The 27499-nt window shown below is 43.2% G+C and overlaps 1 protein-coding gene across 2 annotated transcripts; it reads right to left on the bottom strand.

Annotated features, from left to right (window-relative positions):
* Positions 1 to 243: 243 nt before the first annotated feature.
* Positions 244 to 26022, bottom strand: LOC117527303 (hydroxyacylglutathione hydrolase, mitochondrial-like). Of its 2 annotated transcripts, none has more exons than XM_034189600.1 (9): positions 25784 to 26022; positions 24469 to 24610; positions 24026 to 24090; positions 7264 to 7381; positions 7042 to 7150; positions 5802 to 5905; positions 3825 to 3926; positions 3642 to 3721; positions 244 to 725 (listed from the first exon to the last, which is right to left on the bottom strand). In XM_034189600.1, exons 2-9 carry the CDS (start codon positions 24571 to 24573, stop codon positions 626 to 628), a joined length of 783 nt encoding a protein of 260 aa, XP_034045491.1. In that variant the 5' UTR covers positions 24574 to 24610; positions 25784 to 26022; the 3' UTR covers positions 244 to 625. The 2 variants fall into 2 exon arrangements, with proteins under 2 accessions (XP_034045491.1, XP_034045490.1); XM_034189599.1 differs by having other exon boundaries at positions 24469 to 24653; positions 25784 to 26020.
* Between the last annotated feature and the right edge of the window lie 1477 nt (positions 26023 to 27499).

The raw sequence follows: 27499 nt of genomic DNA, 5'->3' as shown, positions 1-27499 counted from the left end.
TCCTATAAACGTCATTTCACTTCTCAAATATCACTGTGTTTGTCTGCTATATGATAAATTTAACTAAAATTTCTGATCCAAACAACCAATGACTTTATAAGGAAAAATCATCAGGGGTGCACCAAACTTTTACATACAACTGTATTTTGTTAATGTCCATTCAACGCTGTTCCTGTTTTGTACAGGGTCATGACAGCATGAAAGAATTTAACAGAAACACTGATAAGCCTCACAATTTACAGATCTTTTAAAACACATTTTACATTTATTATTCAAGCAGGCTCCATTTTTTTATTTAAAACTTTTTCTTACATCATATACTACATGACACTCTATAGATCTAAAGCTTGGTTTAAAGATTAAACATCTTACTGAAATAATTAATGGCCATATATTCCTTAGAACTGCAGACAAACTGCTGCCAAAAAAAGAAATGAAACAACAACAGATATGTTTAGAGCCGTATCAGGGCTGAACACAGAGTAAATAAAATGCACAGCTCGAAGCCGAAGACGTGTTTGAAATATGATATAAAGTGAACAGTGGATATTTTTCTGTAGTGCATCACTGTGGACAATATGATCATAGACAAATGGCTCTAATGACTAAAACATCACGAGGAAAATCATTCTTTAGGAACACGGAAGCTATCCTTTTCTTTGCGGAGACTTCTCATGGTTTCAATCGGGTCTGTCTGCTTTACATGATCTTGGACGGACTTCTCTCTAAATTTTCGGGGGGGAGACAAAAAAAGAAGTGAAATATTGACTGTAATTAAATTTACTTTTGAAACAATTTCCACAAAGTTGCATTAGGTTAGTCAAGCACAAAAATAGTAAGATCACGTAACTAAATGAACGTGTGTTATCAGAAAAAAAAAAAAAAAAAAAATCTAACTTAATGCATTATAAGTCAACTGAAAAAAGTGAAACTAAAGTGCCCAACCCACCTCATTCACTTTTTTTTTTAAGGGTGGGGGAATGGTAACTTTGAGATTGGGAGTTGACCCAGTTCCACACATTTCTTCATTTCTTAACCATATTTTTAATGCAACTTGTAAAAAATATTGGTTGCTATGAAAGTGTCACATACAAGGTTACATGACAGCTCTGGGGTGGGCACAGAACAAGCATCCAAACAGCAAACACATAATCAATCTGCATCACACAGCAGCTATCACAGCACTGTGTGAGGAATGGGCAAATAGACGTCCTGCAGCTGCAGGCTGGTGCCACCGCATACTGATATGCATGCAACATGGCGCGCAAAGGAACTGTTGATCGGCGATATGTACCCGTATGTGGCATGCAGCCATCCATGTGCAGGCAATGTGAACACAGCGCGAACAAACCAAAAGCACCGTGTCCACTGCAGGTCAATGTGTGGCACAACGCACGGCCCTGCAGATCTGGACAGGCTGTTATATTCATAACAGACCTTACAGTACAGATAATATTCCTCCCCATGGGTGACATAAATAATGTGATTTATTGTGCCCATCAGATTTGCGACACCACGGCGGCTGGTGGGCAGGTGCGTATGCTGTCACGCATCACATCAGAGGCTCAGAGCTGAACAGATCTCACTGCTGTAATAAATTATTGCTTGATCACATTTAATTCTGTTAGACATATGACGTGGAACTGTTTCGCCATGACAACATATGAAACATGAATCTCACCTCCAGGAGCACAGCCTGTGGTGGAATGCTGGATCAACTACGCCGTAAATAAATCCCTTGTGATAATCCCACCAGAAATCACCATGTACTCGTAGAGTTGCATTGTGGGGGGAAAAAAAAAATAAAGTTTGCTTGAAAGGCTGTGTCTAACAAATGTAATGGGAAAGCTCACTGCAAACCTTTAAGCAAAGGGGTCTTTTGACTTCCAGCAAAGGGTTGCTACATGTGCAAAATTTAAATGGCAGTAAAACTGTCCAGTAAAAGCTGAGCACATGCGCACACGTGTTATGAAAACACACACACACAGCGGTCATTTCCTCATGTCAGCACACACATGCACGTGAGGTCAGTGAGCCTGGGAAAAAAAAGGACGAGTGAAGGAGTGATTGAATAGGACTGTGGGTGACCTCACAAATGGACACATATGGCGTCAATCTGGTCCATACATTGGTTGTTCTTTGATGTCCTGTGCAAAGGGAGGAACACAGCGCTCCTGTTCCGTGTTTGCCATCCAGACTTTTGGACATCAGGCAGTCTGCAGCGCCTTTTATGGCCATCTGACAGCCGTCTGTGTCGTCTACATACGTTTTGGATGTGATCTGACAGGGTGTGGACGAGGCAGTCTGCGTTCCCATATTGCTGACCACGCCTCTTTTCCTCCTGACTGCGTCAGATTATGGCAATATTTGCTGTGTCCAGCATGGCTCTGGCACCTTCTTTCTATGTGTGACAGGGGCTTAAGGGACTGTGCAAGAAAGAGAAGAGTGAGGAAAGACACCAAGACACCCCTGAAGAGGTTATCTATCGGCTTCTGTGGCTGCGACTGGAGAAACTGTGCGTAGTGCGAGTTTTGAATTCTGCATCACTACTCACAGCTTCATAGTGGCTTGGAGCAGAGACTAATTTTCTTTGCAATTTCAATTTATTTTCATTTATATAGTGCCAAATTACACAAGCACACAGGCGATGATTTGAGGAAGAAACCTCAAGCGGACTAGACTTAAAGGGGCGACCCTCTGCTTGGGCCATGCTACTGACACATTTTACAAAACAATTTACAAAACGAATATACAGGAAATTTTGCCGGCGCATAGGACAGGAGGGTAGCAGAAGCAAACACCACACCCATCTCTGGTTGGAGCCGCACCTCAAACAGAGAGAAAAAAGCAGAATCAGACATCAGAAACAGAACAAATACAGTATAATTTGTCAGCGTTAAGCAACAAGAAAAACAGAAGAAATACTAAGATGATTGCCGGCCACTATCCCAAAGATTCACAAAAAGACTCAGACTTTAGATAAAGCTGAGGCCACAGTCCACTCCGTTTACTAATAAAATGAATTTAAAAGTAAAAAGCATAGTAACATACTATGCCAGTATGCTAGCCATACGAAAGGGAAAATAAGTGTGTCTTAAGTCTGGAATTGAAAGTCTCTACAGAATCTGACTGTTTTATTGATGCAGGGAGATCATTCCACAGAACAGGGGCACGATAAGAGAAAGCTCTGTGACCCACAGACTTTTTAGTCACCCTAGGGACACAAAGTAGTCCTGCACTCTGAGCACGCAGAGCCCGGGCCGGTACGTATGGTTTAAATAGGTCAGCTAAGTAGGGAGGTGCCAGTCCGTGAACAAATTTATAGGTTAGTAGCAGAACCTTAAAATCTGATCTCACAGGGACAGGAAGCCAGTGAAGAGATGCCAAAATGGGTGTAATGTGGTCAAACTTGTTTCTTTCAACAAAACAGATCAAATCTAAATCTAGACTTGCGTCTCTGATGTGCCTTCTGCCAAACTAAAGCTGAACTTACAAGTTTTCTTAAAAAAAAAAATCATTCTCTATACCACTTCAACATGAAGCATCACTCGTTAGTGTACAGCTTCTAAATGACATCATCATGTATATTTGTGTTTGACGGCATTCCTATGAAAGTATCACTACTAAACCGAGTTACATACCTGACTCTCATGAAAGGGTTAAAGGTGAATTCATCTGCCAAAGTGGACGGAATGGTGGGCTCTCCATTGCTGACTTTCTCCTACAGAAGAACACACACAAATACAACGTTGTTTTGATCTCACTGAAGACTGAACATGTGATGAGAAAGCGGGTCACTTAAAGTTGACATGTCACTCAAATACCTTTGCCCACGCTAGCTTCTTCCGAATTACATCACTGTCTGGTTCCACGTGACGTGCAAATTTCAGATTACTGACGGTGTACTCGTGACCACAGTAAACATGCTTTAAAGACAAACAGGCGGCTGTTAGACTATCACACATCTCAGCACAATGCTGCAAGTCTGCAAATTCTATTTCATGTTAACTATGTGGCATAAAAAAATCAAGTCAGAGAAAAAATGAGCACTCACAAGGACCAGGAGTGGATGTGCACAGCTCAAAAACTAAGTCAATGTAAAAATATAGCCAGCAACACTCAAGTGTCCTTAATAAAAGTTTTAATGACTCATGGCAAGGATGACACATTGATGAAGGCCTAGTCGAAACGCGTCTGTGCTCCTGATCCTGTCGCCTTGCCGTGAGTCATTAAAACTTTTATTAAGAAGGACACTTGAGTGTTGCTGGCTATATTTTTACATTTATAAAAAAAATCAAGTGACAAATATTAGCAAGTACAAATATTTGCCTTCCTTAAAACCAATGAAACTTTTACCTCTCATTCAGAATTATTATTGTTATTGTTTCAACCTTAAAGGACATGTTGCATGGTTTTTAACATCCCAGTTAGCAAGGCAACAAACAAGTATTCATGATTGTAAGTCTCTCCTCACACATGTGCTAATAATTAGTGACACTGATGTATTTTATTCTTCTCACTCTGAGCCTTAGCAGGTGCATTTCCAGAAACCATCTCACTCGGCAATTCTCTGCATTTTTTGATGTGTGACGTACATTTTAGAGTGAGCAGAAACATCCCAATAACTGACAGACAGAGCGAAACAGACCTGCTCCAATTGAAAACAAAACTTCTGAGGATTCATTCGAAAGTGATGGCTCGGATTTACAGACAGGAGATGACACACTTCACCCCGAAACTCTTAACTTTTTCAGAGTGTTGGATTTTGGAACCTAAAATGTGGTGATGTGCTGTTTGTGTGGATGGTAGTTTACTGAAGCTGTGGACATGGACGTGGGATATCTCCATTACGCTGTTTTAACAGACTTCCTGACACGGAGATCGATTTGTTACTTTGGAAGAAGTGAGAATACGTTATTTCCAGGAGTTAATGGACTTTACATCCCACAGTTGTGAGAGAAGTAAAGGTAGAGGTGCAGCCAACAGTTATGCATGCATGCGTGCGTGTGTGGGGTTGTGATTGTGTGGAGTTTACATTTGGAAATAAATCTATAACAGTGAGTCTAGCATCTTCAGGATTTTACTCTTTTTGTGTTTTGTGGGAAGCTTTCTTTCTTTGTTTTATGTGACTTTGGAGCTGGAATGTGTGTGTGTGTGTGTGTGTATTGTGCAGCTGGTGAGAGGCTCCTGCTGCTGTGAGCATGAATGTCTCCATGACATTTTTCCCCGGCAGCAGATGTATTTTTTTAAATTTTATTGATAACAACACTCATAATTAATTGTGCTCAAAGCTGATACTCCAGCAGAGATTGTTATTGACAGGGTGCGTTTATGGCTCATGGCTGCAAGTTTACTGAATCTTCTCAGGGCTGCGGTTTTTACCGTGACTGCATCAAAATGAACAGTTTTCACTTAAAAAACAAGTCATCACAACACAACATCACACTTATGTAAACTCTGGAATTAATCTGTGCCTCAGTTCTTAATATTAACAGCTATATTCCATTGAAGTGCACGCTGGGACGCTTCTAATAGCAATGTCACCTGTCAGAAACACACAAGTACTCACGAGTACTTTGTTATCAGAAGTCTCCGTAGCTGTTTGCTGCGAATGCTGTAAACTTTGAAACCAGTCACGGAAGTGCACAAAGTGATCCCGGTGGAGCATCGGATGGTCACTAACAGCCTAAATCTACATTGTTATAATTTCGGGCAACATGTCCTTTAAGCATTTTCAGTAACTTTGGCATTGTTACACTAACATTAAAGATTCATTTTGTGAAATTTTGGACTGTTTTTACCGTTTCAGGAGGAAGTTGTCCCAAAATTTTGATCAAAGCTTTGTACATTTGCTCTGCTGTACCCTCAAAGAATTTACCACAGCCGGCCATGAACAGTGTGTCCCCTGCACAATGAGATAACAGAAACACACAACAGTCCTATGTCTATTAACACAAAAGGGTCACGCATTTTATCAGAGCTTAAAATACCTAATATTACCAAGAGTACCTGGTAACGTCATTTTTACAGCTGTCAATCAACAGAGGAGGGCAGAGATTAAAAATTATACCAACTGATATCAACAAAATTATGTCCTTGGGTTATAGAGATTGATTATATTTAACTGAGATAGATCTTGATTAAACATACCTGTTTCTTTAAATCACATTATGATGTCACAAAGATTTATAGATATCCTGCTGGCAAATAGACTGTCTGTACAAGTATTTCAGATAGATGACATAAATGATTGGATATTTGCTTGTATTCAACACATGTGATTGCTAAGACTTTGCAATATTGCTGGAGGTACCAATCCTTGATGGTGTGGCAGTCTGCAAATACTTGTAATTACAAATGTAATATCATAGAGAAGAGCCAATATGAAGGCCATATCTGGGAATTGCCATGTTGGCAGCAGCGTCAGGACTGATGTTGGCTACTTCATAATGAACCCATTAATCAATAAAGAGGCGGTGTGTGGGTGGCTCCGTTGTCTGTCAAAAGAAACCTGAACATGCACCTATCTTTGAGTCCGAACCAGCTAACCTAACAAGCTAACCTGGGTTTGGGTGTTTATTAAATCATATTTTTGGGTACTGTGCTAACACCATTAGTGTACAGTATTAAATAAGGGGAGAGTTTCACTCAGCATGAATATTGCAGCAGAGACATCTTAGATGATTTGTTAGGACATTTGACCACACAACAAGAAATATTATTCCAGGTTTGTAATAAAATGCTCAAAACGACACACAGTGCTCCACATAAGCTAGCAACCGTATCGGGCACACACTGAGTTACAGACTTTATGAGAGGCAGAGTCATTAGGCTCAGTCGCCGTCACTCAAAGTGACCACGCCCCTAATTATATATAACTTTATCACTTCTCAAACTAAGAAGGTAGAAGGAAAAAAAAAAAAAAAAAATCACCAAATGAGGAAGATGGATGATGTGTTTGCTGGGCTGAAGGTGTGTTATGTCAAAGTGGCGGATTTTGAGAATGTTTTGAAGTGGACTTTTTACTTGGTTCAGTGATACCTGTAAAAACAGCGGGTGGCTCAGCGCTGTCTTCTTTTGTCACATAGTAACAGATGTGTCCTGTTGTGTGACACGGCGTGAACAGGCATTTGACATTGAGTGATCCAACCTTGGAAACAAATACATTAGTGAGGAAAAAATGTGCCTGTAGAGATTTTCATATGCTGATGTTAAATTTGAAGTTCACTTTTTATTCTAAGATGTGTGCTTTCATAGTCTTACTTTGAAAGTACTGGAGTGAGAAACTTTGTCTGTGAGACAATCAACTCTGTCATCTCCTCCGTATACCTTCAGACCTGGAACAAAATGCAACAGCTTTGCGTTTCCACCAGCATGATCCCTACAAAAACAAGACAGTCTCTGCATCACTCGTATTTATGAGTTTACAGTCAGTGACATAAAGTGAGGTTAGATCTTGCAAGCTGAATAATTTTCCTTTAAAATGTTGTCTGGTTAGCCCAAGTGTTGGTCCAATACTACACATATTAATGTAGTTTTAGATTCAGTAATCAATCAACACATAACAAACATTAACATCTACTGTACATTTGCTGGTTGGCGATGGTACCATCTGAAAAATAGCTGTACTTGTAGCTAAAAATGGCCAATTTCACTACAATGGTTGATCAGTTCGAAACACATTCAAAACCTCAGGGATTGACACGGTTCAAAACTACATTGGGACAGATCACTTGTGATGGTGTTATTTCTACCTGTGTTGTGTGGGCCGCTGAAGAGGAGGTACTGCTGGCCCACCACCACAAGATGGTGCCCTGCTTTAAGTGCGGGCTTCAAGCACAAGAGGGCGTCGGAGCGACCAGGAGTGACAGCTGTCACTCATCATCCGTACCAGCTGTCACTCATCCACTACTCATCACCACCACCATAAAGACCGGACTGCAACTCCACCTCCCAGCCGAGAAATCAACTACCAATCAGGTAATTTCTCTGCTGACAGACACGTTGTGTGTAATAACCTGAACTTCTATTGCAGCCGTTTTCCTGGAGTGTTGCCTTATCTGGAGGATTGGCGTTTGGTGTGACAGCGACGGCTTCGCCTCACACCCCAACCCAGATAAGTGGTTGACCAGGAGCTGCACAAGTGTGTGTGATTGGAGGTGGAGGTTCTCCCTCCTTACTGCATACAGACTGTGGGATTACTGAGTGTGTGTCCTCACACTCATCAGGACTGTCTTTGTTCTCTGCCAGCAGTACCGGGTCTGACTGCTGAAGACAGCGGCCACCTGGGGCGCAGGGCTTGGCGGCTCCGGTGTTCTTCAGCTCCGTAGGTGGTGAAAGCTGTGTGGATCTGGCCTCTCTCTCGCCAGGCGTCTTCTATCGTCGAGCCTGCCCACACGTCGCCTGGTGTATGATTGACAGTCACTATATTGTTATTGTCTGTATATCGTTGTGTGATTCACAACATTAAATTGTTACTTTTTGGCTTATCCATTGTCCGTTCATTAACGCCCCCTGTTGTGGGTCCGTGTCACGTCACTTTCACAACAGGATTTCTCGGCCAGCGTCATGGATCCCGAGGGGCGTCAACCATCGCTTGAACAGCCAATGGGAGAGCGAGGTGCACAGGCAGGAGGCGTGTTGGGTGAGCTGCAGCACATCTTAACCGCCTTTACCGCTCGGTTGGACTTAGTTACCGAGCAGAGCAGTGTTCTCAATCGTAGGCTGGAGGCTCTCACCGCCCAGGTGGAAGCGCATTCTCAGGGCGCTGCTGCAGCACCTCCTCCTGCTGACCGTGTGCCAGAAACAGACATTCCGCTGGTCGTTCAACGAACCCCCCTACCTTCCCCTGAAGCATACATAAGCCCCCCGGAGCCGTACGGAGGCTGTGTGGAGACGTGCGCGGACTTCTTGATGCAGTGCTCACTCGTCTTTTCACAGCGTCCCGTCATGTACGCAGCAGACGCCAGCCGGGTGGCTTATGTGATCAATCTGCATCGAGGAGAGGCACGCGCCTGGGCTACGGCGCTTTGGGAGCAGAATTCACGGCTCCTAACGGTTTATACTGAGTTTGTGAGGGAGTTCCGACAGGTGTTCGACCACCCTCATAGAGGCGAGACCGCTGCAGATCGCGGCAGCGCGAGCCGGCTGGAATGCTGTTGCGCTCCGCGCCGCCTTTGTAAACGGACTGTCTCTGGTCCTTAAGGAGCACCTGGTGGCGAAGGACAAGCCGCGGGATTTAGATGGGCTTATCGACCTGGTTATATGGTTAGACAACCGCTTAACGGAACACCGACGGCAGCGAGACGAGGGGCGTGGTCAGGAACAAGCCATCCCTCTTCCTCCCGGGTCTGAAAGGGAGCCGACTTCCCCACGCTCCACTGCCAGGGCTCTCCACGTGAAAACAGCTCCCCCTGCTGACGTTGCTATGGAACGAGCAGGGCCAAAAAACGATCAGATCAGAGACAAAGGAGGCTGATCCGTGGAGAGTGTTTTCTCTGCAGCTCTACTGAGCACATACAGAGAGAATGCCCCAAACGATCAAAACAGCAGCACTCGTCCTTAGAGACTGGGCTAAGGGTGGGTCACAACACCCACGTGGGGAAACCCCGACGATCTGCACGAATCCCGTCACGATCCTGAGTGGGATCTAACCCTTCACGACCCAGCACTGGTGGACATGGGGTCGGAGGAGAATCTGCTGGATAGCAAGTGGGCAAAGGAGGTTGGGCTCCCTCTAGTGGCCTTACGTCACCATTGTCGGTGCGGGCGCTAGATGGCACCCTTCTTCCACTAATCACACACCAGACACAGCCAGTGACATTGGTGGTGTCTGGGAATCACAGGGAGGAGATTGTGTTTATGTACACCTTCTACCTCCCGAGTGATTTTGGGTTTTCCATGGATGTAAACACAATCCCCGGATTGATTGGGCCGTCTGGGGTTGTGGTTCCGGGAGCGAAACCTGCCACCGGGAGTGTTTAGGATCCTCGGTTCCACCGGTGTGACAGCTAAGGAGGAGGTTTTTGTCCCCCCCCAATCTGGCGGCGGTGCAGAACCGAGTACCACGACCTTGTTGACGTCTGCAGCAAGGATCTGGCACTCACGCTGCCCCCGCACCGCTCCGTACGATTGTGCCATTGATTTGATACCGGGCGCTGAGTACCCGTCCAGCAGGCTGTACAACCTCTCACGGTCCGGAACGCGAATCAATGGAGACCTACATCCGGGACTCGTTAGCTGCCGGGTTGATCCGGAATCCACCTCCCCGATGGGTGCTGGTTTCTTTTTGTGGGCAAGAAGGACGGTGGACTCCGTCCATGCATTGATTACAGAGGGCTGAACGAGATCACGGTTCGCAACCGATACCCGTTACCTCTGTTGGATTCAGTGTTTCACGCCCCTGCATGGAGCCCAAATTTTCACGAAATTGGATCTTAGGAATGCTTATCACCTGGTTCGGATCGGGAGGGAGACGAGTGGAAGACGGCATTCAACACCCCGTTAGGTCACTTTGAGTACCTGGTCATGCCGTTAGGCCTCACTAATGGCGCCCGCAACGTTCCAAGCATTGGTTACTGACGTCTTGCGGGACTTCCTGCATCGGTTTGTCTTCGTATATCTAGACGATATACTCATCTTTTCTCCAGATCCTGGACCCATGTCAAGCCTGTACGTCAGGTTCCTACAGCGGTTGTTGGAGAACCGTCTGTTTGTGAAGGGCGGGAGAAGTGTGAGTTCCACCGCACTTCTTTGTCCTTCTTGGGGTTCATCATCTCCTCCAACTCCGTCGCCCCTGATCCGGCCAAGGTTGCGGCGGGTGAGAGATTGGCCCCAACCAACAAACCATAGGAAACTACAACAGTTCCTCGGTTTTGCAAATTTTTACTGGAGGTTCATCAAGGGCTACAGTCAGGTAGTTAGCCCCTGACAGCCCTGACCTCCACAAAAGTCCCCTTCACCTGGTCGGATCGGTGCGAAGCCGCGTTTAGGGAGTTGAAACGCCGGGTTCTCGACTGCACCGGTTCTGGTGCAGCCTGATCCCAAGCGCCAGTTTGTTGTTGAAGTGGATGCCTCTGACTCAGGGATAGGAGCCGTGCTGTCCCAGAGCGGGGAGTCGACAAGGTTCTCCATCCATGTGCCTACTTTCCCGCAGGTTTGACCCCAGCTGAACGGAACTATGACGTTGGCAATCGGGAACTTCTTGCGTTAAAGGAGGCTCTTGAGGAGTGGAGACACCTGTTTGGAGGGTGAGCATCGGTGCCATTTACGGTATTTCATGGACCATCGGAACCTGGAGTACATCCGGACCGCGAAGCGTCTGAACCCCAGGCAAGCCCGCTGGTCGCTGTTCTTAGGGCGTTTGACTTCCGGATCACCTACCGCCCGGGACCAAGAACCAACGATCTGAGCCCTGTCCCAGGTGCACGAAAAGGAGGTCAGGACCGAGCTGTCAGACCCCCCTGAAACCATCATCCCCGAGTCCACTGTCGTGGCCGCCCTTACCTGGGCGTGGAGAAGGACCGTCGGGAGGCCCTGACATGGAGCCCCGGACCCGGGGACAGGTCCGAAGAACAAATTGTACGTCCCACCAGAGGCCCAGGGCTGCGGTCCTTGACTTCTGTCACGGTTCCAAGCTCTCCTGTCACCCGGGGTGCGAAGGACTGTGGCAGTGGTTCGGCAGCGCTTCTGGTGGGCGTCTATGGAAGCCAAGTCCGGGAGTATGTCCAGGCCTGCACCACCTGTGCCAGGGGCAAAGCTGACCATCACAAGGCCCAAGGCCTCCTCCATCCTCTGCCTGTGCCTCGTCGCCCCTGGTCTCATATCTGGCCTGGACTTTGTCACGGGCCTCCCGCCGTCCCAGGGCAACACCATCATCTTACGATAGTGGACCGGTTCTCCAAGGCGGCCCACTTCGTGGCCCTCCCGAAGCTCCCAACGGCCCAGGAGACTGCAGACCTCCTGGTCCACAACGTCGTGCGTCTGCATGGGATTCCATAAGACATTGTCTCGGATCGTGGTCCTCAGTTCTCCTCCCAGTCTGGAGAGTTTTCTGCAGGGAACTGGGGGCCAACCGTCAGTCTCTCGTCTGGGTACCCCCCCCCCCCCAGACGATACGGGCAGGCAGAGCGGACTAACCAGAACTGGAGCAGGCCCGCCGCTGCGTGACCTCCACGCACCCGACGGCCTGGAGTGACCATCTGGCATGGATCGAGTACGCTCATAATAGCCAAGTCTCATCTGCCACGGCCTCTTCCCCGTTTGAGGTGTGTTTGGGGTACCGCCCCCATGTTTCCACTGGTGGAGGGAGAGGTCGGCGTTGCCCTCGGTCCAGGCCCATCTGAGGAAGTGCCGTTGGGTGTGGCGTACCGCCCACTCTGCCCTGCTCAGAGCCCGGACGAGGGCTAAGGCCCATGCAGACCGCCGGCGTTCCCCGGCCCCTGCATATCAGCCCGGCAGGAGGTTTGGTTATCCACTAAGGACATCCCCCTGCAGGTGGAATCCCAGAAACTTAAGGACAGGTACATCGGACCATTTCCAATACTCAAAGTCCTCAGTCCGGCCGCAGTGAAGCTGGCAACTTCAGCTTCACTGCGGATACACCCCGTGTTTCATGTGTCAAGACTCAAGCCCTGCCATACCTCCCCACTGTGTGCCCCGGGACCAGCGCCGCCTCCTGCCCGGATCATTGACGGGGAGCCCGCGTGGACAGTACGCCAGCTCCTGGACGTCCGTCGAAAGGGCCGGGGGTTCCAGTATCTGGTGGACTGGGAGGGTTATGGCCCCGAAGAGCGCTCCTGGGTGAAGAGGAGCTTCATCCTGGACCCGGCCCTCCTGGCCGACTTCTACACCCGTCACCCGGACAAGCCTGGTCGGGCGCCAGGAGGCGCCCGTTGAGGGGGGGGGTCTTGTTGTGTGGGCCGCTGAAGAGGAGGTACGGCTGGCCCACCACCACAAGATGGCGCCCTGCTTGAAGTGCGGGCTTCAAGCACGAGGGTGTCGAGCAACCAGGAGTGACAGCTGTCACTCATCATCCGTACCAGCTGTCACTCATCCACTACTCATCACCACCACCATAAAGACCGGACTGCAACTCCACCTCCCCGCCGAGAAATCAACTAACCAATCAGGTAATTTCTCTGCTGACAGACACTTTGTGTGTAATAACCTGAACTTCTATTGCAGCCGTTTTCCTGGAGTGTTGCCTTATCTGGAGGATTGGCGTTTGGTGTGACAGCGACGGCTTCACCTCACACCCCAACCCAGATAAGTGGTTGACCAGGAGCTGCACGATGTGTGTGGATTGGAGGTGGAGGTTCTCCCTCCTTACGCATACAGACTGTGGGATTACTGAGTGTGTGTCCTCACACTCATCAGGACTGTCTTTGTTCTCTGCCAGCAGTACCGGGTTCTGACTGCTGAAGACAGCGGCCACCTGGGGTGCAGGGCTTGGCGGCTCCGGTGTTCTTCAGCTCCGTGGTGGTGGAAGCTTGTGTGGATCCGGCCTCTCTCTCGCCAGGCGTCTTCTATCGTCGAGCCTGCCCACACGTCACCTGGTGTATGATTGGACAGTCCACTATATTGTTATTGTCTGTATATCGTTGTGTGATTCACAACATTAAATTATTACTTTTGGCTTATCCATTGTCCGTTCATTAACGCCCCCTGTTGTGGGTCCATGTCACGTCACTTTCACAACAACCTGGTTCTTTCATGTAATTTACTGCCCCTTACCAAGCACCAAACCATCGTATTCCTCATTTTTAGTTTATCAAAGGTCACAACAAAAACCAGGCCTGTGCCTCACAGACAGTGTCCATCTTGTGAAGGCACACGAAGAAGCTTGTACAGCCTTTTATACAATGTGCGTGTTAACAATGGGTGGTGATTAGTCTCACATTTCTAATGTTACTGGCTCTCACCAACAGGGGGAGATCTCCCTGTGTCTGAAACTTGGACATATGATGGAAGTGAAACTTAACATATATTTCTCAGAACTTCCAAACAAATAACACAAATACTTGATAGCTAACATAAAATAAAGAATTAGCATAGATATTATCTAACAATGAACTTAACTTTCTCAATTTATGTGAAAAAAAAAAAAATATCAAATCAAATCAAATTTTTGGCTTATCATTTGCTCAGGGTCACCACAACAGATCTGGTATGGAACTGGTTGTTGATTTGGCAAATTTTACACCGGGATGCAATTCCTGATAAAATTTCAGGTGTACAAGGAGAATGGGACACAGATGGCCTTGGACTGAGCACCTTCTGTTTGGGAGGCAACCATGCTAACCACTTATACTGCCGTGTTGCCACTGTACTGTGCGTTTCTCATTTGTAATAGCTGCATTATTAACTTCAGATTATAACAGTGTGCCAAGTATAAATAACTACTTTCAAATGATTCAGAATATTTGCGCACACAACACACACACATACACTCAACAAAAATATAAATGCAACACTTTTGGTTTTGCTTCCCATTTTGTATGAGATGAACTCAAAGATCTAAAACTTTTTCCACATACACAATATCACCATTTCCCTCAAATATTGTTCACAAACCAGTCTAAATCTGTGATAGTGAGCACTTCTCCTTTGCTGAGATAATCCATCCCACCTCACAGGTGTGCCATATCAAGATGCTGACTTAGACACCATTGATTAGTGAACAGGTGTGCCTAGACCTGCCCACAATAAAAGGCCACTCTGAAAGGTGCAGTTTTATCACACAGCACAATGCCACCAGATGTCGCAGATTTGAGGGACAGCGTGCAATTGGCATGCTGACAGCAGGAATGTCAACCAGAGCTGTTGCTCGTGTACTGATGTTCATTTTCTCTACCATAAGCCATCACCAAAGGCGTATCAGAGAATTTGGCAGTACATCCAACCGCCTCACAACCGCAGACCACGTGTAACCACACCAGCCCAGGACCTCCACATCCAGCATGTTTCACCTCCAAGATCGTCTGAGACCAGCCACTTGGACAGCTGCTGAAACAATCGGTTTGCATAACCAACAGATTTCTTCACAACTGTCAGAAACCGTCTCAGGGAAGCTCATCTGCATTGCTCGTCGTCCTCATCGGGGGTCTCGACCTGACTCCAGTTCGTCGTCGTAACCGACTTGAGTGGGCAAATGCTCACATTTGCTGGCGTTTGGCACGTTGGAGAGGTGTTCTCTTCATGGATGAATCCCTGGTTCACACTGTCCAGGGCAGATGGCAGACAGCGTGTGTGGTGTCGTGTGGGTGAGGCGGTTTTCTGATGTCAATGTTGTGGATCGAGTGGCCCATTGCTGGCGGTGGGGGTTATGGTATGGGCAGGCGTCTGTTATGGACGAAGAACACAGGTGCAATTTTATTGATGGCATTTTGAATGCACAGAGATTACGTGACGAGATCCTGAGGCCCATTGTTGTGCCATACATCCAAGAACATCACCTCATGTTGCAGCAGGATAATGCACGGCCCCATGTTGCAAGGTCTGTACACAATTCTTGGAAGCTGAAAATGTCCCAGTTCTTGCATGGCCGGCATACTCAACGGACATGTCACCCATTGAGCATGTTTGGGATGCTCTGGACCGGCGTATACGACAGCGTGTTACCAGTTCCTGCCAATATCCAGCAACTTCGCACAGCCATTGAAGAGGAGTGGACCAACATTCCACAGGCCACAATTGACAACCTGATCAACTCTATGCAAAGGAGATGTGTTGCACTGCATGAGGTAAATGGTGGCCACACCAGATACTGACTGGTATCCCCCCCCCCAATTAAACAAACTGCACCTTTCAGAGTGGCCCTTTTATTGTGGACAGTCTAAGGCACACCTGTGCACTAATCATGGTGTCTAATCAGCATCTTGGTATGGCACCCTGTGAGGGGGATGGATTATCTCAGCAAAGGAGAGAGTGCTCACTATCACAGATTTAGACTGGTTTGTGAACAATATTTGAGGGAAATGGTGATATTGTGTATGTGGAAAAAGTTTTAGATCTTTGAGTTCATCTCATACAAAATGGGAGCAAAACCAAAAGTGTTGCGTTTATATTTTTGTTGAGTGTATATAAGTCCTCAATCAGTCTGCGGCCCCCTACACTTCCCAGAATGCATTGTGGTGCCAGCAGAGTTCCGGCGTTGTCACAGCAGATGTAAAGAATGGCCAATGGGATGTGGATGGTGTTGATCCAACAAATTCACGGGGGGATTATGATGATGACACATTCTCCCAAACTGTAAAGGGTTATCTAGAGGAGACATAGCACCTGTGATGAACTTCTGCTGTGCACAGATGTGTCTTGTGGTCCACATTCCCAGCGTTTATTTACATCGTGCCGGTGGAACCAGAACTCTACTGAAACTGATTTCTCCGCGTGAGTCACGGACCACGAGATTCGCAACTGTGAAACATCAAATACATTCATTTGTGAATGAAATTCCTCAAATCCATAAAGTAGTTCTATGCACCTGTCATGATAACATATTTTGCTATACTATACAGTGCCTCAGAAATATTATGATAAATGATAATATCTCAATATTATCACTGAAACTGTTTAACACCATTTTGGGCCTTGATATAATATTGCATAAAAATTGTGTATGTACACATGCAAAAAAAACAAAAAAAACAACATGTTCATCCTTTCCAAGAGCAATGAACTTTAATTCTCAAGAATATTCCACCACTGGAAATTGAAATGTGAATATGGTAATACTATATAGCCATAATCAGTTATTCGTGTTTCCAGAGGTGGTGTGGGCTAATAACCCCTCAGTGAATGAACTAATGGACCATTTTCTCCATATGATGGCTCTTCTCAGACATCAATGGGCCTATGCAAAGAGGAATGAAATAAATAAATAATTCAAGATGTCCATGTCTTTTTTTAATCTACTCTAAGTGTCACAACTTGAGCCAATTCAAGTTAAATATGATGCAATTTTCATATTCATTATTCTGTGTTACGTTGCATGCCATTTGAGATTATGCATAGGTCATAAATAACACAATAATATTAGATGAAAAAATTACATACAATATTTTTAATCAAGTGAGCATCACAGAGCTGAGTTCCTTCAGGCGCTGGAACAGCACGAGACAAAACAAACTTCTTTTACACAAACTTTACGAGTTACTTTCTCATCATTCACGTTGGATGAATTTACTGTGCAGCGCGTTCAGTGTTTTTTGTGTATACTGTTGGCGTCGATGTGTCAAGCCAGACTGCCTCTTTATTATTTGTCAGTTTTAAAGGGCATATCTTTGTCAGGTTAACATGATTTTTTTAAAACATTCTACACCAGATTACTAATCATTTCTCCATGTCTTTAACTTGTGTGGGCTCTGACATAGCTAATAAAAATTAAAATGAGCCAGAGTGTGTCTGAAAAATGCAAGACAGGTTCACAGCCACTTTGATCCACATTCAGGATGTTACACCTGGATCAGAACGAGTGACACATGCCTCAATCCACATGAAGTCAAACCAGGTGTTAAACACACTGCAACAAAAGATTTCTTGTCTGTGTATGAAACTGAAAGAGTACAACTCCGGGGGGGGGGTGCTGTAACATCCTAACCATAATGCCCCTAACAAAATTAATGACTGACCTTACCTATATGCATTTCTTCAGCAGAAAATTCAGTCTATTTTTTCTGCCATTACTTAATCATTTATGTGCCCAGTGTCTGTGGCAGATACAAGTATTTGTTTGTTGTCTTATGTCCACTCACTAAACTTTGACACACAGCGAAGGCGCTAAACAAGCTAGTTATGCTAGCTGCGCAATGCTGGCTGTAACCAGTGGACTTTCCAGGCTTCGAGTTTGTCCCTCTCTGTTTGAATCATAGAATGTCCCCTCCACAGTTAGAAATGGCACAATCATGCAAAAGAAACATTGTCAACACCTTAAATCCTCATGTTGAAACTAACTCCTCAGTGTTTTCCAGGGAACTTCCTACTAGTCCTAGGGTACACTAGTCCTAGTCCTAGTATTAAGGAGAGCATGTTGAAGTTGTTTTTATATTTATGGTAGGCTATATGTTGCACTAAAGTACATCCCAGTTCCAGTGAAGATGGGACATTGTGTAAATGCAAGTAAAAACAGAATACCAATGATATGCAAATCTCTTCAACCTACACTGAGGAAAATAAGTATTTGAAACCCCTGCGATTTTGCAAGTTCTCCCACTTAGAAATCATGGAGGGTCTGAAATTTTCATCTTAGGTGCATGTCCACTGTGAGAGACATAATCTAAAAAAAGAAATCCAGAAATCACAATGTATGATTGCTGCAAATAAGTATTTGAACACCTACCAACCAGCAAGAATTCTGGCTCACACAGACCTGTTAATTTTTCTTTAAGAAGCCCTTTAATCTGCACTCTTTACTTGTATTAACTGCACCTGTTTGAACTTGTTACCTGTATAAAAGACACCTGTTCACACACTCAATCAATCACACTCCAACCTGTCCACCATAGCCAAGACCAAAGAGCTGCCTAAGGACACCAGGGACAAAACTGTAGACCTGCACAAGGCTGGGATGGACGACAGGACAACAGGCAAGCAACTTGGTAGAAGACAACAACTGTTATGATTATTATTAGAAAGTGGAAGAAACACAGATGACTGTCAATCCCCCTCGGTCTGGGATTCCATGCAAGATCTCACTTTGTGGGGTAAGGATGATTCTGAGAAAGCTCAGAACTACACAGGAGGACCTGGTCAATGACCTGAAGAGAGCTGGGACCACAGTCACAAAGATTACATTAGTAACACATGATGCCAGCACATGTCCAGGCCCGTTTGAAGTTCACCAGTGACCATCTGGATGATCCAGAGGAGGCATGGGAGAAGGTCATGTGGTCAGATGAGACCAGAATAGAGCTTTTTGGAATCAGCTCCACTTACCATGTTTAGAGGATGAGAACATCCCCAAGAAACCATCCCAACCGTGAAGCATGGGGGTGGAAACATCATACTCTGGGGGTGCTCTTCTGCAAAGGGGACAGGACGACTGCACCGTATTGAAGGGAGGATGGATGGGATCATGAATTGCGAGATTTTGGCAAACAACCTCCTTCCCTCAGTAAGAGCATTGAAGTTGGGTCATGGCTGGGTCTCCAGCATGACAATGACCCCAAACACCAGCCAGGCAACTAAGGAGGGGCTCTGTAAGAAGCATTTCAAGGTCCTGGAGTGGCCTGGCCAGTCTCCAGACCTGAACTCAATAGAAAATCATTGGAGGGAGCTGAAACTCCAAACCTGAAAGATTTGTGAGGAGGAATGGGCCAAAATCCCTGCTGCAGTGTGTGCAAACCTGGTGAAAAACTACAGGAAACATTTGACCTCTGTATTGCAAACAAAGGCTACTGTACCAAATATTAACATTGATTTTCACAGGTGTTCAAATACTTATTTGCAGCAGTAACATACAAATAAATTATTAAAAAATCATACATTGTGATTTACAGATTTTTTTTTTTTTTTAGATTATGTCTCTCACAGTGGACATGCACCTAAGATGAAAATTTCAGACCCCTCCATGATTTCTAAGTGGAGAACTTGCAAAATCGCAGGGTGTTCAAATACTTGTTTTCCTCACTGTATATTCAATTAAATACACCACAAATACAAGATATTTAATGTTCAAACTGATAAACTTTATTGTTTTTTTGTGCAAATATTTGCTCATTTTGAAATGGATGCCTGCAACACGTTTCAAAAAAGCTGGGACAGTAGTATGTTTACCAATGAGCAAATATTTGCACAAAAACAATAAAGTTTAGCAGTTTGCACATTAAATATCTTGTCTTTGTGGTGTATTCAATTGAATATAGGTTGGAGAGGATTTGAAATTGTATTCTGTTTTTAATTTACATTTCACACAATGTCCCAACTTCATTGGAATTGGGGTTGTAGGTTAAGTAATGTTACAAAAGTGTGACAATTGAAAAGAAACATTTAACAATGGTGAATTACTATTTGTTGATTTTCTATTCAACAGATTTATAGACAACAGTACAATTAAAAGGTGATTAATGGTGCATGTCAACAGAATCATGTATTATTTTTGTAAACTGAACAAAACTGGATCTGGCTTGTTAGCTACTTGAAAGTCTTTACATTTATTTGTGAACTTTAAAATCAGTTTGGGGTTGTAATATATACTGTCTAATAATATAAAGTGGTTAGGTCCAGTGGACCATAGGACTAGTAGACCCTCCCCATTTTCCATGCTGGCAAGGAGCTAAAATAGGCTTGCTTTCCTAGCTTTCTGGAGGTAGCTGTAAACAGTGGACTTTTCAGGCTCAGAGTCAGTCTCCCTCATTGTGACTCACAGAATACACACCTCCCACAACCCACTTGTTCACCATTTCAACATGTTAAAAGTGAAACTACACAAAACACCTAATTCCAAATGTTAAATAGTTATTTTCTTCCTGTCTGCTTCAAAATGCAAACCAAACTGGCTCTGAATGGAGTAACCCCATGTGACATCCTAGAAATTAATATTCCCCAATGACTTCAAATTCTTAGCTTTTCATGTATCAGATGAAAATGAGCTAAATTCCCCATGTTAATGGTTAACATCTCAGAGCATATAGCTCCAAAAAAAAAAAAACACACCAATATTTTCAGAATTCTTTATTTATTTAGAATAGTCAGCTAATTTGCCATTACATTTACCAAAGATATGGCCTTTAAGTTTGCATGATTTTGCACAAATGATGAAATCTCTTGAAACCTCACTCTCCAGATTTGAAACCATCGTGTTATGCGGCGTCGTTATTCAGCAACCATTCAATCCGTGAAATCAAACATCAGTACATATAAAATGCAACCTTTTTCTGGGTGGAATAATGCTGTTGCTTTGTTTCAGCTGACTTGCTTGCTGCTACATGAGCACCTCCCAAACAGAGTGGAGCTGGTCAGTTCCTGAACCACACAGCTTAATGATTTGAATCTTTGTGCTAAATCAAAGATTAAAGAATCACGAGTCAGAGGTCTCCATTAACCCGGAACCTAGGAGTCCTCTGGCTGGCTGCTGCTAAGTACACAAGGCAAGTTAGCCGACTCATGGAAAGACAGCAGACTCACCAGAAACACTGTAGACTCAGATGATTCGGTTCACTGACTCCACTCCAGTGAGTCAATCTAAATACTATGTTAACTATTGCAGTAAACAAGTGGTAAAACACACTGAAGTTCATTATGTGGCTGATATATTTTATGCACATACTATGATGAAGATTATTATTATTATTAGCCATAGCAGTAGTAGTAGAAGGGACTGGTAATGCAGCATATTTTATTGTATGCAAAACAACAAGAAACTATAGTTATATTATTATTAGACAACAGACAAAAATGCCTATATGCAGGGGTGCACATAACTGGTACTCGTGCTCGTGTGCACTAAACATCATTGATGCACAGCAGAGGGAAACACTTTTCCTACAATGTCATTGCTTTCCTCTTCTGAAACAAGCACCATGAGTACCAAATATGTGCATGCCTGCCTATATGTTACTTTAGAACTGTACCACTTAAGGAGTATAATGAGTGTGTTTTTTTCTCAAACTGGGCAAATCATCATTAATAGGAGGAGCAGCCTCAGCACATCCACTGTGCTTGAGTTGGTATTTTTAAATGCATACATATGCATAACATATAGATGGAAGCACTTGCATCATTTATGCATAAATGATGTATAGTTTTTGCATCTTTATGTATATAGTTATATACTTTACATTTTTGCTCAGTTTGGTTATTTTTATTTATACAGCCATTTAAAATATTTCTTAGTCTATATTTTGATTTGCACACTTTGTATTTCTTGCTATTTTTAAGTATTTTATTCTTATATACGCAACTAATGTAACTTTTGCAAATTTTGCTTTTTTTCTTTTTAATTAAATTAAAAATTAAATGAAAATTAATTAAATTAATATACGCAACTTATGTAACTTTTCCATATTTTGCTCCCCCCCCCCCCCCTTTCTATTTGGTTGTTGTTCTACATTTAACATTTTAATTTTGTTAAATTATAACAGATTTGCACATTCTACATTTTTGTTCCATTTGTTGCCAATTGTGCTGAAGTTGTGTTTGTTTTTGGTATGTGAAATGTTGCAATAAACATCTGTAACTTAATAATGCATATGTGGATCTTTACCATGGGTGAATCCACAGTGACAACTTTTTTGGGGGGGGGGGGGCAACAATCACTCAATAGAACCGGTACACCTCGGTGAGTGACTCAGAGTAACCAAAGTCCATAAAATCAATCAAGTTTACCACCACTAACACAAAGCAGGCTGACCCCAGCCCTATTGCACAACATGACCACTTAAACATGAAAACACCACATATTGCCTTTGTGTGCATGCAGCAATCAAGCACTGACGGACCGCGCGCTTACACTAGCACTCTTGCAACCTTTGACATGGCGCATAGTTTAAAAACAAACATGGCCGGGTTTGTTTTGATAACAGACGATGATTTGAACAAGCTTATTGACAAATTTGTGTCGCAATTTTTCACTGGACTGAGGAAAGCCGACGTCAGTCTGTACACAAAGAAGTCAATGCACAGCATCAGGTACAGGCCACATCATCATTTTAAGACCATGAGAGATGCTGACAGGTGTTATATAAAACAAATAATAAATGTTTTTTTTCATTCATGCAACAGAAAGAATATTTCATGAGGTGAAAGATCAAATGTTCCATTCAAGGAGGCACAATTATTTCATCTTTCACCTAATGCAATATTTTTACCACTGCACTCATAAACATTTATTATTTGTATACTAACACACATATAAAGGCCAACTCAAAACTGTTTTCATCTTTACATATTGAATAAATCGATACAGAAATGATCACAATAGGCCTAGACTTAGACTAATTATCTTATAAGCTGTAGAGAAGCTTGAATCTTTGACTGGACTGGGTTGCTTGACGCAAGGACGTTTTGCTTCAAATCGCAGAAGCTTCCTCAGCTAAAATTCTTGCTCTGGTAGTCTGACTTCTGTCTTAACCCTTGTAGAGAACAACAAACAGAAGCCACAAAAGCTGGAGTTTTAAAACCTAACCAGACCCCTCCTACCGCGAGGCAGACTGTTATTGGCTAGTGACTAAACAACTGCTTTAATTAGCACCTAGTGTGCTCTAGTTAGCACCCTCCAAATGACAGGGTATCTGTCCCTCCTAACGATGGGCCTGATGCCTCTCCTGACGGCTCTCCTGACGAGTCTCCTGATGATGTGAATGACTCATTACCATGAACAAAAGACTGAAACTCCTTTGACCTGAGTACCCCATTGCAAACAGGGGACAAAGCGTGTCACAGATACCCTCCCCGGTTGAAACCCAGCCTTAACCGGGATTGAGGAGGTACAATGGGGTACTCAGGTCAAAGCAGTTTCAGTCTTTTGTTCATGGTAATGAGTCATTCACGTCATCAGGAGACTCATCAGGAGAGCCGTCAGGAGAGGTGTCAGGTCCATTGTTAGGAGGGACGTTGGGACTCCAGCTTTTGTGACTTCGGTTTGTTCTTCTCTACAAGGGTCAAGACAGAAGTCAGACTACCAGAGCAAGAATTTTAGCTGAGGAAGCTTCTGCGATTTGAAGCGAAACGTCCTCGTGTCAAGCAACTCAGTCCAGTCGAAGATTCAAGCTTCTCTACTATGGAAACCACCTGGACAACTGAGAGCCTTCACAGAAACATCTTATAAGTTCCTAAATACTTAAGAAAATCTGTGCAGACGTTTAATGCACCATCCTTAGACCTATAAACAAAGTAAACAGAACAAAAATCCATCAAGAATAGAGAAGCAACTTTTGTAAAATGTTATGTGGAAGACAGATGACAGCCGATGGCCATGATGACAGACAGACAATGGAGAACTCATGAGGTTATTATGTCATCCTGGCCTTACAGCCAGATGACTTAATTATTATTAACAACATAAAACATGGTATGGTTTCAGGCTTACCAGTGGTGGTGAGTGGTCAGGACTGTTGTGAGTTTGACCCCACGTTTTCTGACAGCATCTACAACCTGGTGAGAGCAAAGTTGTCACTTCATGAAAGAGTTGCACAGTAGAAAAGACACAACAGTGCTGAAGCAACTTAGCATGCAAGACAATATCAATCATCTTATTTCCCCCCAACCTCACCCCCCAGCACCGGGCTTGCACATTAGCCACCAAGAGGGTGGCATACAGAACACCCCTGCGCACCCCAACCCAACACCCATCACTCCCAACCCTCCAACTAAATTAGAAAAAACACAACTGAAACCAACAGTTTCAGATCTGAGACCTTGTGGTGCTCATATTTAATAACTTTCTGACCCCATGTACACTACTGTCAGCAAATAAGTCACTAAACCAACATCATAATCAAGTTATCCTTAGTATAATAATGACAGACACACCTTCGCTGGCTCAGCTGGATCAACGATGGCTGCTTCGTTGGAGTCCAAATCAATGAGCAGGTACATATAGTTGTCACTGAGTGCTGGAAGAAGTTCAATGTTCATATTTGCTTGTTCCACCACAGATGATTTCCTCACTGGGCTGTGAAGAAGAGCAGCTGCTTGGGCTTGGACTTTCACAGACACTTCATAAAAGGACACAAGTCAGCATTTGACAGACTCCACCGTCAGAGTAACTTACAAACATTGTCACTCAGATCACCCCGGCCATTTTCAGAATTATAAAACAGCTCCTTTTGCAGGAGCTCAATGTAACATAAAACATTTAAGTTGACAATAACTGCATTTGATATTATTACATATTATCTTATCCATCCTGCTTATTCCAAAGTAAAGGTCAGAGGGGGCTGGAGCCTATCTCAGCAATCATAGGGTGTGAGGTGGGGTACACCCTGGTCAGGACGCCAGTCTGTCACAGGGCCACATATAGACAAACACATTCACACTCGCGCACACTACGGACAATTTAAAGTTTCCAATTCACCTAACCTGCATGTCTTTAGATGTGGGAGGAAACCCAGTGGGAACCCACGGGAACACGGGAAGAACATACAAACTCCACAAAGAATGGCCACAGGTAGGAATCGATCCCACAACCTTCTTGCTGTGAGGCAACAGTGCTAACCACAAAGCCACCATTTTTTCTTCAAATGCAATTCAAAATGTGAATGCACAGCAAAACACATTTGAAAAATGCACACATTTACATAAATAAAATTAAAATGTGTTCAAATTATTTAATATGTTGCACACTGATAGTGACCTAACCTCAACCTAATCTAAGTGGCCTCAAGTAAAAAAAAATTGTGGTTTTGGACTAAGTAATCATTTTGCATAAACTTTTACTTTTCCCCCACTTCCTCAGATGTAGTAGTTTTTTTTTTTGTTTTTTTTTTTTTTGGATCATCTGAGATATCTAAATTTTTAAATCTAATCTGATTTAAATATGTCACTGCTTGACACTGGTTTAAAAAGATTTAAACCCATTAAAAATTAAACCAGATATTAGATATAGCTGTTTTAAACAACTCTTAATCTGATTAAACCGGTTCTCAGTAATCAACTGGAACTCTTTGAAAACACGTTCGTTGTAGTAATACCAGTTTTAAAAACGCGTTATTACCTTTATCAGTCATCATAAATGAAGGCCGCGTATATGTAAAATTAAGACGTGCAATCCTCTAGCTGAGGCTAACAGGTGAGCTTGTAAATTAGCTTTTAGCATGTTGCACTAGACAGAAATCAGCGGACTTACCAAACTTAAAAGTTGTCGCGGTTCCAATCAGAGTGCAGGCACTCTTTACCAGAGACCTGAAGAACATAACAACTGTTTATCTCATCGATATGAACCAGAAAGTTACTTAAGGTCAGTTCCGCCTTTAACCGAACAGTCTCCACCAATCAACCGCGGGGAAGTAGATCGTGGGAAACCATGATTACGGATAAAGGATTTAGTTAGCACCTTAGCCACCACACGTAATTTTTAAAATAAAATGGTTTCTATAAAGATATTCTCCTCCGGTCACTGTTATAAGCCAAACAGTTTGTTGCGTTTAGGCTTTGTCCCTCTCTGCTTGCCGTACTTTAATAACCGTCTGTCAACAGCAGACTTCTCAAAACCCTGACACTGTGCAGCTTTTAAAGCCGTTTTAATTTAATTATGAGTTGTGAGTAAAGGTTTTATCTAACAAAATCAATATTTAAATCATTCTTTTTATTTCTTGTTTTTGTTTGTATATTTTTTTTATTTTTATTTTTTTAGATTGGGTAGTGTAGTTCTATGGAGGAATAAGAATGCCAAAATTAAATCAATAAATGGCATTAAATAATTACTTGAATGTGTCATTAATTAATTAAATGTCATTAATTAAATAAATACATCATTAAATAATTACTTAAATGTCACTAATTAATTTAAATGGAGACTAATTGCTTAAATGTGTCATTAATTAATTTAAATTGGAGAATAATTGCTTAAATGTGTCATTAATTAATTTAAATTGGAGGAGTAAAAGTGCCAAAATTAAACAAATAAATACATCAGGGGTGCCCAAGTTCGGTCCTCGAGATCTACCTTCCTGACACTTAGTTGTCTACCTGCTCCAACACACCTGAATCCAATGAAAGGCTCATTAAAAGCCTGCTAACAAGTCTTTCATTCGGTATTGATATTGGCGATACTGGGCCTGCATTTATTTGGATCAATACCAATATTCCCGGTATTGCCCACCTCTACTCCCTAGGCAGCTACTTCAGACCACAGCAATGGATCAGAGTAGATTAGCGTTAGCCCCGCCCACTGACTTTGATGGCCGAGTTTGACAGATAAAATTAATTCATGGTGCACTGCAACACAAGGACCATGAATAATTAATTAAATAGTGAAATAATTATATATGGTTTTGACCATGAAATAATTAAACAGTGAAATAATTATTTATGTATTTAATTTCAATTTTAATTAATTTATGGCACATTTAAGTAATTAATGACACATTTAAATAATTATTTGATGATGTATTTATTTAATTTAGCCACTTTTACTCATCCAATTTAAATTAATGAATGACAATTTTAAGTAATTATTCACAATTTAAATTAATTATCGACACATTTAATTAATTAATGACACATTTAAGTAATTCTTTAATGATGTATTTATTTAATTTATGACACATTTAATTTATTAATGACACATTTGAGTAATTATTTAATGACATTTATTTATTTAATTTTGGCACTCTTATTCCTCCATATTTTTCAATTATGCAGAGTTTCTATAATTTTAACTGAAAGTGCAGGAAATTAAATGAGAAAGTTTTGTGAATAATGGTATTTATTATTTGGCACATTTAGTTGATGTATTTCCTTTGTTCAGTGCTTGTCTGATTACGAGGGACTGATTAATGGTGATATCAGCGTCCGTTGTTCACTGTGTTGTTACGTAAATCTCTAATTTCTCCAAAAATAT

Source organism: Thalassophryne amazonica, chromosome 16 (assembly GCF_902500255.1).
Source record: "Thalassophryne amazonica chromosome 16, fThaAma1.1, whole genome shotgun sequence".
NCBI classification, from domain to species: Eukaryota; Metazoa; Chordata; class Actinopteri; order Batrachoidiformes; family Batrachoididae; genus Thalassophryne; species Thalassophryne amazonica.
The sequence above is the reverse complement of the archived record's forward strand: the minus strand, read 5'-3'. Positions and strand labels throughout refer to the sequence as shown.